Source organism: Furipterus horrens, unplaced genomic scaffold (genome assembly GCF_987537825.1).
Source record: "Furipterus horrens unplaced genomic scaffold, mFurHor1.1.pri manual_scaffold_1, whole genome shotgun sequence".
Classification (NCBI taxonomy): Eukaryota; Metazoa; Chordata; class Mammalia; order Chiroptera; family Furipteridae; genus Furipterus; species Furipterus horrens.
Window position 1 is genome coordinate 91223722 of NW_028327171.1, and position 16629 is coordinate 91240350.

The 16629-nt window shown below is 37.9% G+C and overlaps 1 protein-coding gene across 2 annotated transcripts in view; it reads left to right on the forward strand.

Annotated features, from left to right (window-relative positions):
- BBX (BBX high mobility group box domain containing) overlaps positions 1-16629 on the forward strand; it is a 259093-nt gene that overhangs the window by 159151 nt on the left and 83313 nt on the right. For both annotated transcript variants that reach the window (XM_090276338.1, XM_090276346.1), the window contains exon 6: positions 13518-13688. In XM_090276338.1, coding sequence (XP_090132464.1) covers positions 13527-13688 — 162 coding nt within the window. In that variant the 5' untranslated portion in view covers positions 13518-13526. The remainder of the gene's footprint in view (positions 1-13517; positions 13689-16629) is intronic.

The following is a 16629-nucleotide window of genomic DNA, read 5'->3' on the forward strand; positions in this document are numbered from 1 at the left end:
GGGCCTGGTTCCTTTCTTCAGAGCTCTGGGTTTTGCAGCTGCATCCTCTGGGAAGGGTCGTTCCTGGGTGGGCGAATGGCGGGGACTGCTCTGGGTCTCACGGCCCCAGTGGCTGGTGAGAAAGTGAGTGGCCCCAGGGGATCTCGGTCCCTTCACTCCCGAGCACCTTGGCACAGACACTCCATTATTCTGGAAAGGCTGATTTTTCTTACAGAAAATATGTTTAGAACTTATTAACGAAATATACTCAAATTCCATATCATATAGTGCTTCATTATAAAAACTAAAACAATTTCTTAGCTATGTTATCAAAGTAACCTTCCATCTTTGAAAAAGGAAGTGAAAGGAAACATAGTGTGAGCATATGGGTAGCACTGTATTCCTTGCTGTTGATTATGTATTTTGCCCACTAATTCTTGTGGCTGTGACAAATTAGTGTGTGTTTAAGTGAGAGTACTCCATCCCCTGTGCCTCCTTTACATAATGCCATTGTGTAAGTATGCAAAGACTGGTTATAGTTACTCATTGCAAAATACTCTGGAGATTTCATGTAGAAAGGAACTGAATTAATGAGAAATGGTCTTGGAAGAGTTAAGATTCTCACTCAGGGGAAAAATGATACTATATTTGAAAATACCAGGGTTTAATTCAAGTTGGATGATTGCTTCTCCCTAAAATCAGTGGACACCATGATATGGAAGAGTTTCTTAAGTGATATTCCAGGTTTATTTATAATTCTTTATAGAGGGGCTTATTAAAAAATATTATAAAGTATTACCTTAAACTTTGTATTTAAATAGGATGCTAGAAGATAAAAATTTCTCTTGTAGAAGGAGCAGATTTATGTAAGTTAGGCTTTAAGAAAAATGCTCCCAGATGCCTCAGTATAACAGGTATCTTGTGGGGAACGCCCATTCTCATGCTGGGCGTGGAGAGGAAGGAGGATTGAATTAGGGTCATACTAAAACATCTAGCTGCTTATATTCTCTCTTTGGTAGTTTTTAAAAAGGAATAAGGGGCAAGCAAGTAATATACAAACAGGAATTGTTTTTTTGGTTAATTCTATGAAGTAAAGGACTTTTTAAAACAGATGCCATAAATTTAATACATTTAGTAAATAACAACAAGCTTTCAGCCCAAACACCTGAAAGAAAAATATAAGGAAGACTTAAGGATCTGAACAGGCACTGTTGTGACTCTGGGTTAGCAAATAAGCGCTTTGGTACTATGTATATTACATCAGAAAATGGGAATATATTTAAGAAAAAAAAAAGTTACTGAGTGTGAAGCATGTACAAAACAAATGATTTTTTGCTTAACTCTAGTTAAATAGAAAATACAAGCCATCATAGCTTGCTATGCATTCTAATTAATTTCCTTGGCAAATGTGCAGTATGATACAAAATTATTAAATTCATGTATTTTCAAGCACCGTTTATTAAAATACATACTATATTCAAGGCAGTGTTCTAAGCTCTTAGTTCCATCCATCTTCACGTGATATGTAATCTAGTAAGTAATGGGTTAACTCAATTCTGGTGTACCACAGTGTAAAGCAGTGGGCATTCAAATAACTAGGATAAGTTACTTTAATAAATACTACAACAACTAACATAAGAAATGTTGATTCTTAAGGGAAAATAAAGATTTTTGTTTTGCAAGCATTAAGACAGAGACTTTGCTTTAAGTGAACTAAATTTAACTAATTTTAGTTATTTGCCTTTTTTTTTTTAGATTAAAGAATAGTAATTTAGTAAAGAGATTCCAAGTACAGAGATTATAGATTGTTGATTCTTAACTGAACGTTCTCTCTAGTAGATTTTTTTTTTCTTTTTAAGTTATAAAGATCAGGATGATTGAAGACATCCAGATCTTTTTTTAAAAAATTTTTTAGACTGAAGCCTAAATCATATAAACAAAAAAATGATTCCTTTAAACTTGAACCATTTTAGATGAAGTTTAACAGATTTACTTTTTAAAACGTGCATGATCACTCCCAAAATTTAAAGAGCTTTATGTACATTGGTACACAGAAGATTAAATAATCGTGTCCAGTGATGGGTACAGGAGAAAAAAGAGTAGATAATTATTTTTTTAATTTAATCTTTATTGTATTTTTTTCCATTACTGTTTAGTCCCCTTATACCTCCCCCACCCCATAATCACCACACTGTTGTCCGTGTCCGTGAGTCCTTTTTGCTTTTTGCTCTGTCCCTCTACCCCCTAACCTTCCCTCTACCATGTCATCACCACCACCTTAGCTGTCATCCTGCTCTCTCTGAGTCTTTTCCTATTTTCCTTGTTAGATCAGTTTGTTCATTAAATTCCACTTATGAGTGAAATCACATGGTATTTATACTCCTCTGACTGGCTTATTTCACTTAGCATAATGTTCTCCAGGCCCATCCATACTGTCACAAAGGGTAAAATTTTCTTTTTTTATGGCTGAGAAGTATTCCATTGTGTAAAAGTCCCATAATTTTATAGGGTAGGATAATAATTTTTTTTGTTTGGTCACAATTATTTGTTGAGTCATTTTGACATCTGCATAGAAATGATTTCTAAATAAGTAAAATTGCTAGGTGTTCTGGTTTGGTAGTTTGAGCTAGCTATTTGAGTGGATGCTAAGCATTTTTGAGATGGATAGTCACAGAGCAGGGAAGAAAGGAAGAGCAGGGCATGGTGGGGATGGAATAAAAAAGAAGCAGTGGCAAATGAGGAGAAGGAATAAAGGTAATAGGAATAGACTTCAGAAAACAGGCCTGGAGCTTATTCATTGAACAAGTATTTGCCCGCGGCGTGCCTGGCTCTGTGTCAGGCCTTGGAGACACCATGGTGACCATTCCAGAGCCTTTATTCTCTGTTTACAGTCAAATGGGGTAGAAAGAAGGAAATAGGACATTTTATTGTGGGCTATTGAATATAGGGTACAGTGGGGATAATCAGGAAGCACCTCTCTCAGGCTAGAAAGGGCCAACAGAGGCTTGAGCTGAAGGTGACGTCTAACCTAAGGCCTGAAGCAGGGGTGAGAATTCCATCCACTGTGAGAAGCTGGTACTGCAAATGCTGTGAGGTCAGAATTCATGGCAAGTTCCAGGGGATGACATGTTGTTCAGTGTGTTTAGAGTTTCAAGAGTAAGAATGGAGGAGGCGGAAAACCTGGGCCCTAAAACTAAACAGGGGCCAAGTCAGAAAGAGTCTTTGTGGTATATTAAGGAAGAAGTTTGGGCTGTTTTCTGAGTATCTTGCAGGACTGTTAAAGAGAGTCATTCAGGGGAAGGGCATGAGCAGGTATTTAGAGGGTAGAGAACTGAAGACAGCACAGCTCTAAGGAAGGCCAGACAGCTAAACCAGTATGGTGGGGATGCAGAAGAGTGGACCATGTGTAAGCAGTAGAAGGGACAAGGGGCAGAACTTGTTGAGAGAGTAGATATCAGGGCAAGAAGCCAGTTGCAATGATTTGAATTTATAGTAAAAAAAGTAGAAGAGATGTGTGTGTGTTTTCCAGATGTTTAAGTGAATGGAATGTTACCAGTCCAAAGTCCATGTGCCTAATGCTTTGAAATGTCAGAGTTCAGAGTAAAAAAGGTTTTTTGATAGAAAAGGAGCCAACTGAGAAGATGGGAGACCTAATCTTCAAATTCATCTAAATAAAGTTCAGAGTTGAGACTTCTTATAAGTCAGGAGAAGGAAAAACAGGAGGGACAAGATGTTACTGACAACCACAGACATCTGGGCACCAGCAGGGGTCCCAGGAAGATTTTGCTAGGTGATATGAGTCCTGTCACAAGATTTCTGAAAATCTTTGGTAAACAGTACATACTTCCCTTATCTTCTCAGGGGAGGTACTTTGTGGTAAGAACTCAAGAAGCAAACAGAATTCCTCTAATGACTGGCATGTTTGTATGCAAGATGAGGCAGAAGCTATTAGCCTGAAGGCCATGGGAACAAAGCAGGCTTGAACAAGACTTGAGGGGCTGAGCATTTCTCTCTGTTCCAGGAAGGAATATCCATTTCCTGGCATGGTCCCCAGGGATATGGTGGAAGCAGTGGCCAAGCCCAGACAAGGTATTTTTCCTGAGAAGTTAGAAATCAAAAATATAAGCATGAATCACAGTGAGGTGAGAAGCCAGAGCCTGTGGCGTGGCTGGAATGAGTTGTGAGTGCTTTCTAGTAAATTAATCGTGGGGTTTAGAACCAAGGAGATTAGGAACCAAGTGAGTAAATGAGGTGCAAGGTGGAGCCTATGAACCATGTTAACTAGCAGTAGGCAGGCCAGTTCTTGGCTGTTAGCTGTGTGGCTTGTAGTTAGGCAGTCTCCTGGCTTGAGGACTAGGGTCAGTTTGTAGCCCCACCCCACCCCCCCAAAAAAAGAGGATTACCTAAAAGGAGAGGGATTCAGAGAGGGCTTTCGATTTGATGCCCTGTATAGACTGAAAGAGAAGCTATTAACTAGAAGGAACTGTTGACAGTTTATCAAGTAATCAAAAAAAACAACTGAAGGACTAATAAATAGCTCAGGGTAGCAAGAAGGGAGATTATAAATATAGATTGGGAGTGAGAGGAGTTGATGTGGAATCTTTGCCTTTGGGAGAACATCGAAGAAGAAACAGGTTTTGAAATCCGTAGGCAAGGTGGGACTTCGGGAGAGCCCACATATGAAGACTTCCTATTGATCAGGAGGCAGAGGCACTTTCTTAGAATAACTGGGATCGTGGTGGGAAGGACAGTGTGGAGAAGTCATGGGAAGCTCAAGCTCTGGGAGCATGTTGTTCAAATTTCGTCGTTCTCAGTTGCTTCATTTTAAAATGTGACCATTACAGTACCTTTCTCTAAGAGCTGTACCAAGGATTTAAGAAATTAATTCATGTAAAGTACTTAACGTGTAGCAAACTTTCCATAAAGTTTATTATTATTAGCAGGCAATATTTTATAATGGTCAAGAACCAGACTCTGAAGTCATACCTCCTGCGTTCAAATACCGGCATTACCAATTATGTGCCATCAGTGTGACCTTGGACATTATTTAATTTATAAACATAACACATAGTCATCAGGTGATTAACTGCATTGACAGTAAATGAGGAGACTGCGTAAGCTTGTCTTCCTCCTTGTGCGTTGACTTCTTTCCAAAGAGATAATTATGGCCTACCCATGTGACAAATGCATATGATAAAAACCTTTGTTAATTTATAAAATGAAAGAGGCAAACCATATTATCTGTGCCTCAGTTTTCTCATTTGCAAACGGCGGTAATAATAGTACCTACATTTTAGGTTTGTTGTGAGTTGAGAGAACTAATAAATATAAAGCTCCCAGCTTCTGGCACATAGGAAGCAATATATATGTGACATATGTTTATCTGCATTATATATAGAAGCATTTTATATAAATCAAATTTATATAAAATTATCTGTTACATAATTATTTTAATAAAAATTATTATCCTCAGTCATAATCATCGGTAGGGTAACTGAGAGCTGGCACTGAAGGCCAACCTGGGCTCGGAAACTTTTTGTAGTGGCGTTGGACCACAGGAGCAGCCAGTAAGCTGGGGTTATACCTAGAGAATAAAAATGATTGGGTGAGTTCAGACTTGAGGTTTATTAACAGACCATTTATGAAAGGAAAAGAGCCAGGTAGCTGAAGGTGGTGCTACTATATCTGATTTTGAGAGAATAATGAGAGTCATTGACAAATAACAGAGAAGGGAATAAAGCTAGTGGAACATGCTTTTGGACTAGTACTGACAGCTGTTGTGTGGAGGTGACTTAGATTTTATTATATTTATTACATCGCCTTGTCATTTTGCCTGTTTCTGTTCTCTCTCCCCTCCCCTCCTGAACAGCCTTTCCTTGGTTCTTATTTTTTCTCCTCTGCATATTTTCTTTTCAAGCCTTATATTTTGTCTGCCTTCTAGCAAAACAACATAAAGAAACATATAATAAGAAGGCAAAGAAGCATTGTTTCTATATTCACTTCCTCACATATTCTTTGAGCACCTAGCACAATGATGTTTGCTCTGACAGATCCAGAAAAAAGCATCTGGCAGGTTCATTCCCTTTCATTGCTCTCTGTGAAAGGAGTTCACATGAAATTATTATGCATATATTGTTCATAAAAAATGACAGTCAGCCCTGGCTGGTGTGGCTCAGTGGATTGAACGCTGGCCTGTGAGTTGAAAGGTTGCCGGTTTGATTCACAGTCAGGACACATGCCTGGATTGCAGGCTGGGTCCCCAGTTGTTGGTGGTGGGGGAGAGGGGACATGTAAGAGGCAACTGATTGATTCAATGTTTTGCTCTCTCTCTTCCTTCCCCTCTCTCTAAAAATAAATTAATTAAGGTGTTTTTTTTTAATAATTATAATCCTTATGCAATCAAATGTCAAAAATAATGGCACAGCTATTAAATGTAGGTGGTCAAAAAAAGGTGCCCAGGAAGGAAGGATACGTGAGCTGGGGCAAATCGAGACAACTTTTTAAAAATGGGAGTTCAGAGAGGCTTGCCTAGGAAACGAGAATGAGGGTTTTCGGTACAGGGCTGGGGTCTGGGAGAGCAGAGAAAGAACAATGCAGCAGCACAGGGCAGGTGTGGCCAGTGGGACAGAAACCGGCCTAGCAGGAGAGCTGGTGAGTTGGGTGGGAGGTAAGGCTGGAGCTTACCAGGTACTTAATAAGTGTGTGTTCCACTGCATTGAGAATAAATGAGAAAGAGACTTTCATGAGCTTATATTCTTGTGCTTCAGATTCTTTTCATTGTGGTAATGATATCCTAACCATGTAATAAGTGCATTAAAAAACCTTTGTTAATTTAGAGACTAGAAGAGGCAAAATGTGTGACACTAGGCTTGTTGAAGAAGGTGAATGTGGCAACTTTCTGATTAAGAATGTAAACACCACCATAAAATCATAGGAAAATAAAGTTGACTTTTTGAGGGGCTTGGAGGGTGGGGGCAGCAGAGTGGTCTGGTGGGAAACATGTCCTAGACTGTTAACTAAATTCTCTGTATAAAGATCAGTTTCTCTGTAAGCCACTCCTTTTGGTGCCTTATCTCTTTCAAGGTAGCTGTTGTCTCCATCTGTAGCCTAAGGCAGCATGCAGTTCTGAGAACTGGGTTCAGCTCGCCAAAGACTAAATGTCAGGGAGTGTAGAGATCATAAAAAAAATTCTTTTCTCATGAGTTAACGGCACAGACTAGAACTGCCAGTACAGCAGCTAAGCCTGTCCTTGAATTCTGGGTGCCTTATTAGTATTCATGAAGAGTATATAGATAACATCTTGACAGAGTTAAAGTTTCAACTTGAAGAGCCGATGCTTTTCAATAGAGTGCATTTAAAGACACTCCGTGCATGAATAGAGTTACTGAATTGCTTCTAAAATGACTGTATTACTTTATTGAAAGAGATATTTTTCATTTAATCTGTCTACAATTTAGAATTGTCATTAGAATGACAATAAATAATGATTAGCACTTGTAGGGCTTTTGTCTTCAGCTTTAGAGTTAATCTAATTTAATTGTCACTTGAAGTCACCAGAGAGGTGCGCTTGCTTTTCTCCAGTGAACCCTGAAAGTGTTCGCTTTCCAGCTCCCCAGTGCTCTCTGGAGGTATTTCCATGGCCCATAAGCTATCTGTTTTATGGGAAATGCCTTGAGAGTCAACCGATGGAAGACTTTCTGTTAACGCTCCTTGTCCTAGGTAAGCCTTTGGGCTCTTGAGTTAGACCTCCTGGTTCTAGTGCCAACCTCTACTCTGCTCTTCTGTGACCGTAGGCAAGTTACTTACCCTCAGCTTCATCTGGGATTCATAGTAGTACCTGCCTAAGAGTGTTCTTGTAAGAATAAATGAGATAATGAATATTAAGTGTGTAGCAAATATTTCTTTATAAATATTAGCTGTGTATTAGTGGTATTTAAAATTATTACTAGGAACACGTCATTCTGGGAAGTTTTCATGTAGTAGAGTATTAAGTAAGGAAATGATAAGCCAATAAATACCTCTTCTAGGGACTGTTGTGTATTTGACTCAGTGCTAAGCACTGGGGCAGAAAAGGAAGAAGCCATGGTGCCTCCCCTCTAGAAGTTCTAGTCTGTTGAGGGATGGCGAGGGGTGGGGGAGGTAAAACTAACTGTAAAACACTGATGAGTGCTTGACCTAACCAGGTTAAGTAAAATCAAAGTTCAAGAGATTTTGACTTAAGGTTTTCACAGAAAGCTTTAGAGAGGAAGGGATATGGGACCTGTGCCTTGGGGATTGAGAAGAATTTTGACAGAAAACAGGAGAATTTTAGGTGAGCCAAGCCTTCTAAGTTGGGGTGTTTGGCAGCTTCTCTGTCAGCAGGACACCCTGCAAGATTAATAGCAAAGAGTGCCTTAAAAGCAGTAGGCCTGGCTGCTGTAGTGTCGCTGGTTCGATTCCCAGTCAGGGCATATGACTAGCTTGCACGTCAGGTCCCCAGTTGGGGGCGCGAGTGAGAGGCAACCACACAGTGATGTTTCTCTCCCTCTCTTTTTCCTTTCCCTCTAAACAAGCAAATAAATAAATTAATTTTTTTAAAAACAGTAGGATTCTTCTGGAAGATTCTACATAGGTTAATTTATGTGGAAGCTCTAGAGCTACCACCTTGTCACCACTTCTTTGGGTTGTTTCTTCCTCTTCTCTATAGACCCAAGAAAGCCGTGAAGCTTTGCAGTCTCAGCATGACCCAGATGAGGCCTTCCTTCCTTCCTTCCTTCCTGGCAGCCAGAATGTGTGGTTTTCCAACAATGAGATTTCATGGGCCTCCCTTACCTTGCCCTGTCTTATTACATCCAAATTTCCATTAATATGATTTGAATGGAATTATATTGGCCATTTAGGAAACACTTTAAAACTCTAAAATACCGCTGTGATAGTTAAATTCACACAATGTTTTCAAGACTGAAGTGTACCGATTGCCTACGTTGTAAGACAAGATGGTAGAAACACTGTGAGGATCTTATTCACAAAACATATGACTGTGCCAAAGTGCTGTTTCTGACTGAATATCTCTCAGACAATGTAAAGGAAGCTTTCCATCTTAATTTTTTAGTTTCTGAGGCTAGAGGTTATTTTACCTGGGCCACAGATGGTCCACTTTTAAATGAGAGCCATCTGCGTTCCTCTGAACAGCATCTTAGGCTGAGTTGTAGTGATCAGAGGCTGCCAGTTGAACCCACACTCCCTCTACAAAGCTTGTGGGTAAAGAGAGGATTTACTGACATTGCGTGAGAACCTTATAGGTGCCAGGCTTTGTACTGGGTATTATATAAAAAGTGTTCTCACAGTAGAGCAGCTATTCAGTTTTAACATATGAGGAAACATCAGCAAAATTAATAACTTCACAACAAGTAGATAGTGGCGGAGGCAGGATTCTAAATGAGTCCTGTCAGACTCCAGTGTCCATTTTTTTCTTTTGTTAAATGAGGTTTTTGCTTTGTACTGTTTACTCTATGATACTTCTTTAAATTTCTCATGAAGCTTGAGCTCAGTAAAGGTCTTCATGAATGGGCTTGCTGCATTTGAAGAATACAATTAAATGAAGTTTTTCCTCATTTATCACCAAGTTGATTTACATTTAATTCAGTACAAAGAGTATCTAATTGTTCATCCGGGTATACAAAGGAGTACACATAGGTTGGTTTGTTTTTACAAGATAAATGAATATTAAGTATTTTGGATAGATACCTTCAGCCTCCATATTTGACAATCTCAGCAGCATAATTTTATATTGAGTCTTTCATAGTTAAATAACCTGACTTCAGTTATTCTAGAATTGCACTGGAGAATGGAAGAATGACCTCTGTTAAATAAAGTCTACCAGTTGCTTCATTTATTTCCTATAGATTGTTTGCTTAATATGCCCTTGTTCAAGAAAAAAAGCCAAATTTTACAATGTGTTGGGGTTTTGTCGGCAAATAATTACAAGGGTGGTCCTCCATTACTACCAGAAATGAACAGTTTTTCCTCTTCCTTATTGTTGATTTAAATGATAAGGTTAAGTCTTAAAATTCTGCCTTCTTTGCCCTTGTGTTTCCCACTTTTTTGTCATCTTTTCATCATTCTTTTTTCTTGCTTTCATTCTTCTCTTTTGCTTTTCTCATTACTTCTGACCAGAAATCAGGAATATCATTTCCCAATGCATTTGCCTTCTTTTAACACTTTGAGAATAGAGCCATAAGTAATTAAAAATAATTAGGTAACTATAAATTATTAAAGTTTCCTGTTAATAGTTTGAGGTATTTCGTTATCATTAGATCAGCTACACTTTTCTTGACTATCTTGTTTGAGGTACACCCTCCAATTTACTTTTCATTTATTCATCTTTCATTCGGGCTAATAATATTTATTTCATGCCTGTTAGGTTCTAGACACTGTGCTAAGGGTTGTCAATCTTATTTCTCCCAGAGTCCACTTGGTTCTCACACACCACATGTCACCTTGGCCTGCATATACGTTATACAGTTTTCAGCCTCCCTCTTGTTTCTCCACTTAGAGAATAATATCTGAATTCAGGAGAATGAGAGAGATGGGAGTTAATTTTGAAACCATTCTAGTATATAAAAATAGTGAATTATTGCAAAAATTCAGCATGGAGTTTCATATAGCAGCTTATGACAACCCTCACAACTGACCTTGATGTTCTGGAGAGCCACGATGCTCTTGAACACATAAAGATAAATGAAGTTTTGGGTCATCAAGAAAAAGGCCTAGTGATGGAGGTAGGATGTATCCAAATAATTGCTATTTACAGTAAAATGTGGTTAAGTGTCATTAGTGATACAAAATCTTTCTAATGTATTTCTGGGGAAGAAGAGATTAATTTGGGGAGTATCAGAACAACTATATAGTATCTGTAGAGGCATGTCAGCTACATGGTAAGAATTAGCACAGTCGGGGTGAGGGGATTAATGTGGTTATTTTGAATCCAAAAGCCACATATACCACCCATTAATGTGATTCTTGGTATTCTATTTTCTGGTTGAATATTGAAATTATAAATATATACACAAAGGCAGATATACTTAAACACATTCACACATAAGTGAAATAGCATAATGAAAATTCTTAAAGCTAAATGATATATTTTCCTCTAGGCATTGGCAATCACTTTAACCTCTCTTGTTGGTAACAGCTTGAGTTTCCCATTGATTTCTGTTACTCTTTTAAAAATGTGTTATCTCGTGAAATATTGGGCTTCCAGTATGAGCTTAATTACCACTCAAGCAGCTCATCCTGAAGTGATTAATAAGCCACAAAAATAACTATTTCCTCTTCTCTCGATATAGCATTGGTATTTTTGGAAACTGGATGGCCTGTGCCAAGTTTTATTTGTAAATAGGATGGGAAATGTTAAATGGTCTATCATTAGTTCACAAGAAATCTTTGTTCCTTTATTAGAAGCAAACCAGATAACTAATTCCATTTAGAGTTTTCAATAACTTCTTGTACTCTGGAGGCAGCCACACAAATCACATAATTGCTTCAGATACTCAACAGAAGTTTCTTGCTGCGAAAACCACAGGAATATGGTTTTCTTTTCTTTGCTTTTTAATTTTTTTGACTAGACATGGCTTTTCATAAATTGATGAGGATTTTTATTAATATGACTATTTGAAAAATATTTTTATTGCAGCACAAGAAATAATTTGAATGTTCATCAATGTTGAAATAATTGAATACATTGAGATACATGAATGTTACATGGTTATTACCAAATGAGAATGATCAAGGTATACTGACTTAGAAGAGCATGATATAGGCAATTTTAAAATATTTATGGCTATGTTTACTTGTTATATTTGTATATTAAAAAAGTACAGAATGATAGTCCTTAAAGATAGTAAAGTTGGATAGGATAGGCAAGACAGGTAAAAGACAGCATGTTTATAATACAGAAGAGAATTCAGAAATAGACTCATACAAGTGTGGTAATTTAGGATAGGATAAAAGTGGCATTTCAAAGGAATGAGAGAAACCCTGATTATTTAATAAATGGTGTTGAAACAGTTGTCTGACTAGGTATTTAGAAAAAAGCTATTTCCCATCCCCACTCCTTTTATCAGAATGAATTCCAGATCAAATATTTAAAAAATTTTTAAATAATGAAGTCATGCAAGTTCTAGAAGGAAATATGATTGATTTCTTTAAAAAAAAATTGAAGTGAGGAAGACCTAAACATGACTCCAAATCCAGAAATAATTAAGGAAGGGATAATTTACCTATGCCATATTGTTTTGAAGACTTCAGAAAGGGATGAATCTTAACTATATATGGACCCCATTTTTTAGCAACATGGCATTAAAAGTTTATTGATAATCACTTTTGAAGCATGTGGATCAAGACGGACTTATACTGACCAGAAAGGTCCCCTGTGTTTTCAGCAATGGAGTTTATGTTTGTAAATGTCATCAGGAACCATTTAAACTGACGGCATTTAATTATATTACTGAATGGATGTGTATGTTTAAACCATAATATGTAAATTGTTACTTGAAATGAATAAAAGATAACAAATTAAACAGATTGTGATAAAATAGATAGGAAACTGGACAGGTATAGTTTACCTCTGGGCTGTAGGGCTGGGCATGATGATGTAGGTAAACCTCATGCTGTTTTTACCTTTATAATATGAATATGTGTTGTTTTTTTTTTTCAAAAAAAATTTTTTTAAGTCATTGAAAAGTAATTTAGAATTTTGGGTTTCTGAAAGATTTAGTAACATAATATAGTCTGGCTATTGCCTAGTTGTTTCAGCGAATCACCTTTTGGGGGAGTTAAAACTTTGTTACTGGACGGCAGTGCATATGTAAGGCAGAGACACAAAGGCGTTTGTAATTTGTGTGTCACGGATGGGTACTGGGGCTGCTCATCCCACTAAGTGAACTACCGTGTTTATTCAGTTACTCCTTGGAGGCTGCACATAACTAGTTTTTGAAATGTGTGTTATTTTATAAACATTTTATTTTAAATCCAAAACTTCTGATTGTTACAAAATATTCATTTAATTTAATAATACTTCCAATCTCAGTTTACCATAGTGTAGAATGCACCATTTATGTAAGTTATTCTAATAGGAGCCTTCCGAGAGGGTACGGAGGGGCACATCTGTGAGCGCTTCTGCTCCCCTGAGAGATGCGTTTCACGTTTCTCTGATGGAAAACATGGAGAAACACCGCCCTGGATAAATGTGAGCAGGTGACAGTAGTTTGTAATCATCCTAACACTTTATTTGGGATTTGAGTTCAGAAGTTACAGAGTGGAAGGAAGTAGATTTCATAAAAGGCAAATTTCAATTTCATTAGCTTAGTTTGGCCCACTAAAGTGAATGTTTGATTATGTACTCAGAATTTTCTCTCAACTCAGTAAATGCCTGAGCTGGTAGACACCTTAAGTCATTAAAACTTTAATCGAATTAAAGCTAAGCAGGCTAAATAAACTAATTGTAATCAAATACACTTTGATTTCTCTGTTTTTTCCTCCCTTTTTCCTTTTCGCAGGTCACAGTAATGAAAGGCAGTAATAGAAATAAAGATCATTCGACAGAAGGAGAAGGGGCTGGAAAACGACCCAAACGAAAGTGTCTTCAGTGGCATCCATTGCTTGCAAAGAAACTCCTTGACTTTTCAGAAGAGGAGGAAGAGGAAGACGAAGAGGAGGATTTTGATAAGGTAATTCCTCCATTTATTATATAAATTTTAAGTTTATTTGAGCATTCATTCTAGAAACTTCAGTGAACACCTGTGATGCGAAAGATGCGTTTCTAAAGTCTGTGTAATTTGAATCCTACTTAACTACTTGATCTACATTTTTATTCCAAATATTGACAACTCTTAAAGTGTCGGTACTTCCTAATAGCTTAGACTGAAACAGAGCTTTCTTAAATAGTATTTCTGTCAATTAACTAATGATTTGAAGGTAATATTCAGATACAGTGGAGCTGGAGGTATTCATAGAATTTGGTGTGCTTGCCTGGCAACCATCCCGTTACTCCTCTGGCCTCTTGCTTTGCTTCTAGCCTAGCCCTGCTGCCGCAGGCGGTGTCAGAGCTGATCGGTCCTCATCTCTGTGGCACCGGGCTGCTCCCACCCCACCAAGCCTCTGTGGCAATCAGTCCTCCAAGTCCCCTTCTCTGGACTCACACTTGAGCAGACGGCTCTTGTTTAGAAAGTCACACAACCTTGCATGTGACTTTAGAAAACCGCATATTCTTCCAGGTCTTGGCATAGCTCTTCATTGTTAAGGACTATCTCCCCAACAGATGGAACCTCTTCATTTCAGGTGTTCCTCCCACCCAACTCATTCCAGGTCAAAGGATATCCTTCATAGCACCTCTCACTATTTGCCTTGTGTTTAACTGTCTCCTTGTTTACATCTGTTACTCTAGACTGGAATATAAGCTCAATAAGAGCAGGGGTCTTGACACTCTTATGCTCCTCTCCTTCCTTAGAACCTAGAATGGTGCCTGACTCATAGTAGGTATTGAACAGATATATATGCTCAATAGAAGAAGAAATGCCTACATATTTTGTATCACTGCAAATTTTGGCCTTTGACACCCTTTCATTCTTTTGCTCTTGGCTTGTGTCAGCTCCCTCCTTACTGCCTCAGCTGAAATTGTAAACATTTTTCCTGTTTTCTCAGATATCTTCTCTGCATACATTTATGGTTTCTTTCACTCTTGACCTTTTTTCCTCTTTCATAGAGAAAATAGAAATGACTTCTTCAGTTTCCTCTACTCGCCTGTACACTTTTCTCACTCCTTACTCATCTTTTCCTTCTCCTTTCCTTGTTCAGAGACATAGGTGTTACTCCTTCTTTTTGAGGAAATTGCCAAGTTTATACTTTGATCTTTCTGACGCATTTGCACCTGTTGATCACTTGCTCCATGAAAACTGTCTCTATATGTATGACATCACTCCCTTCGACTTCTATCCCTACCTTCCCAAACATATGTGCCTAGTTTCTTCTTTCAGTTGATGCTCCTACATTATTCTACCCTCAAATGTTGATTTCTTCTGGGCCTCTTATTTTAATTCTCGGACTCGAATTTCTGACTATTTACTTGACACATCCACTTGGATATCATATTGGAATCTCAGTTTGAACGTGTACAAAATGAAGCCTTTGTCTTTCTCTCCTCCAAACCCCATTCTCCTGCATCTTCTCTTTCTCAGTGAGTGGCAACTCCAGTTTTCAGGTTGGTCCCACCTGACACCTTGTCTGTTTTCTTTTGCACGGTTCTTACATTCATCCGTCAGCAAATTATCAGCTGTACCTTCAAGGTATGTTCTCAGTTTGACCCCTTCCTAGCAACTTTACTATTACTAACTTACTCTAAGCTGCCACCATTTTTGGTGCATATTATTCTCTTTCTCTCTGTCTCTGCCTCCGCTCTTGCCTTTCTGCAGTCTGTTTTCAATAGAGTAGCCAGAAGGATCCTTTCATATGGAAGGCTGGTTGTACTGCTTTTCTGCTCCACAAAAGCAGAAAATTTGTACGCTCACTGCTCTGAATCTATACACTCACTGCCTTCTGTGCATCACGTACAGCAGTGCCTGGTCTTGGCTGAGAGCACCTTGAAGTTCAGCCTGCTCAATACTGATCTTTCTGCTCCCCACCAGATCTAATTTCTTTCATTTGAGAGAACGTATTCTTTGTATGAAGGAGTCTTGTCACTGAAGCTAGAAACAGTGTTCCTTTTTCAAACTTGAAATCCAATTAGATACTACTCTTGGTTTCATCTCATAAATAAATATTGTCTTTGTTCACATTATCCATTCTCGTTGTTGCTGCTTTGACTCAGCCCTGTTCCCTTTTTTGGCCTGACAGCTGGAATAAACTTTTATCTGATCCCTCTAGTTTTGATTACTTCTAGCTTTGCTATTATAATTCATGCTTTACACTGCTGACAAGATTTATCTTAAAATACAAATCTAACAATGTCTCACCTGTGGTTTTAAACAGGGTTTCCATATCCTAGTCTATTACTAATGTTGATTTGTTACATAGTGTTACAGTACTGGGCCCCTGGTGAAAGAAAAGTAAATTCAGATAGTTTTCATTTTTATTTAATTTCATTTATTTAGTCATATATTTATTTGTTTATTCTTTTTTTATTAGTTACTATTATTAGATAGTAGTGAAAAACATTTTTTTTCATGTCTGTACTTGGCAAAATAAGAAGTTGCCTATCTGTGTTGAACCTCCAAAACTCTTTGTTGGACCCCCAATGTTTTCTTGTTAGTCTGTACAATCTGAAACTACTTGTTTACATGATAAAAAGCATTTTTTTTTTTTTACGTGACAGAACACATTTTTCATGAAGTGGTTTCTACTTTCTACAATCTTGTGTCTCAGATTCCTGCCTAATCTTTCATATATCAGTGCTATTGAATTGTGTATTGATGTTTGAATAAACCATTGAGCCTTAATCCCTGTTAGTTCCTCCATGTCTCCCCATTGACTACCTGACAGATTCCAATTCGTCTTTCAGAATTTAGCTCAGACAACACTTTCCTAGGGAGACTTCCGGTGCTACTACCCATCAACTAGAGCTTCATTATCCCACTGGTTCTTTGTTACAGTCAGCATGCTGCTTTTTAATTTATT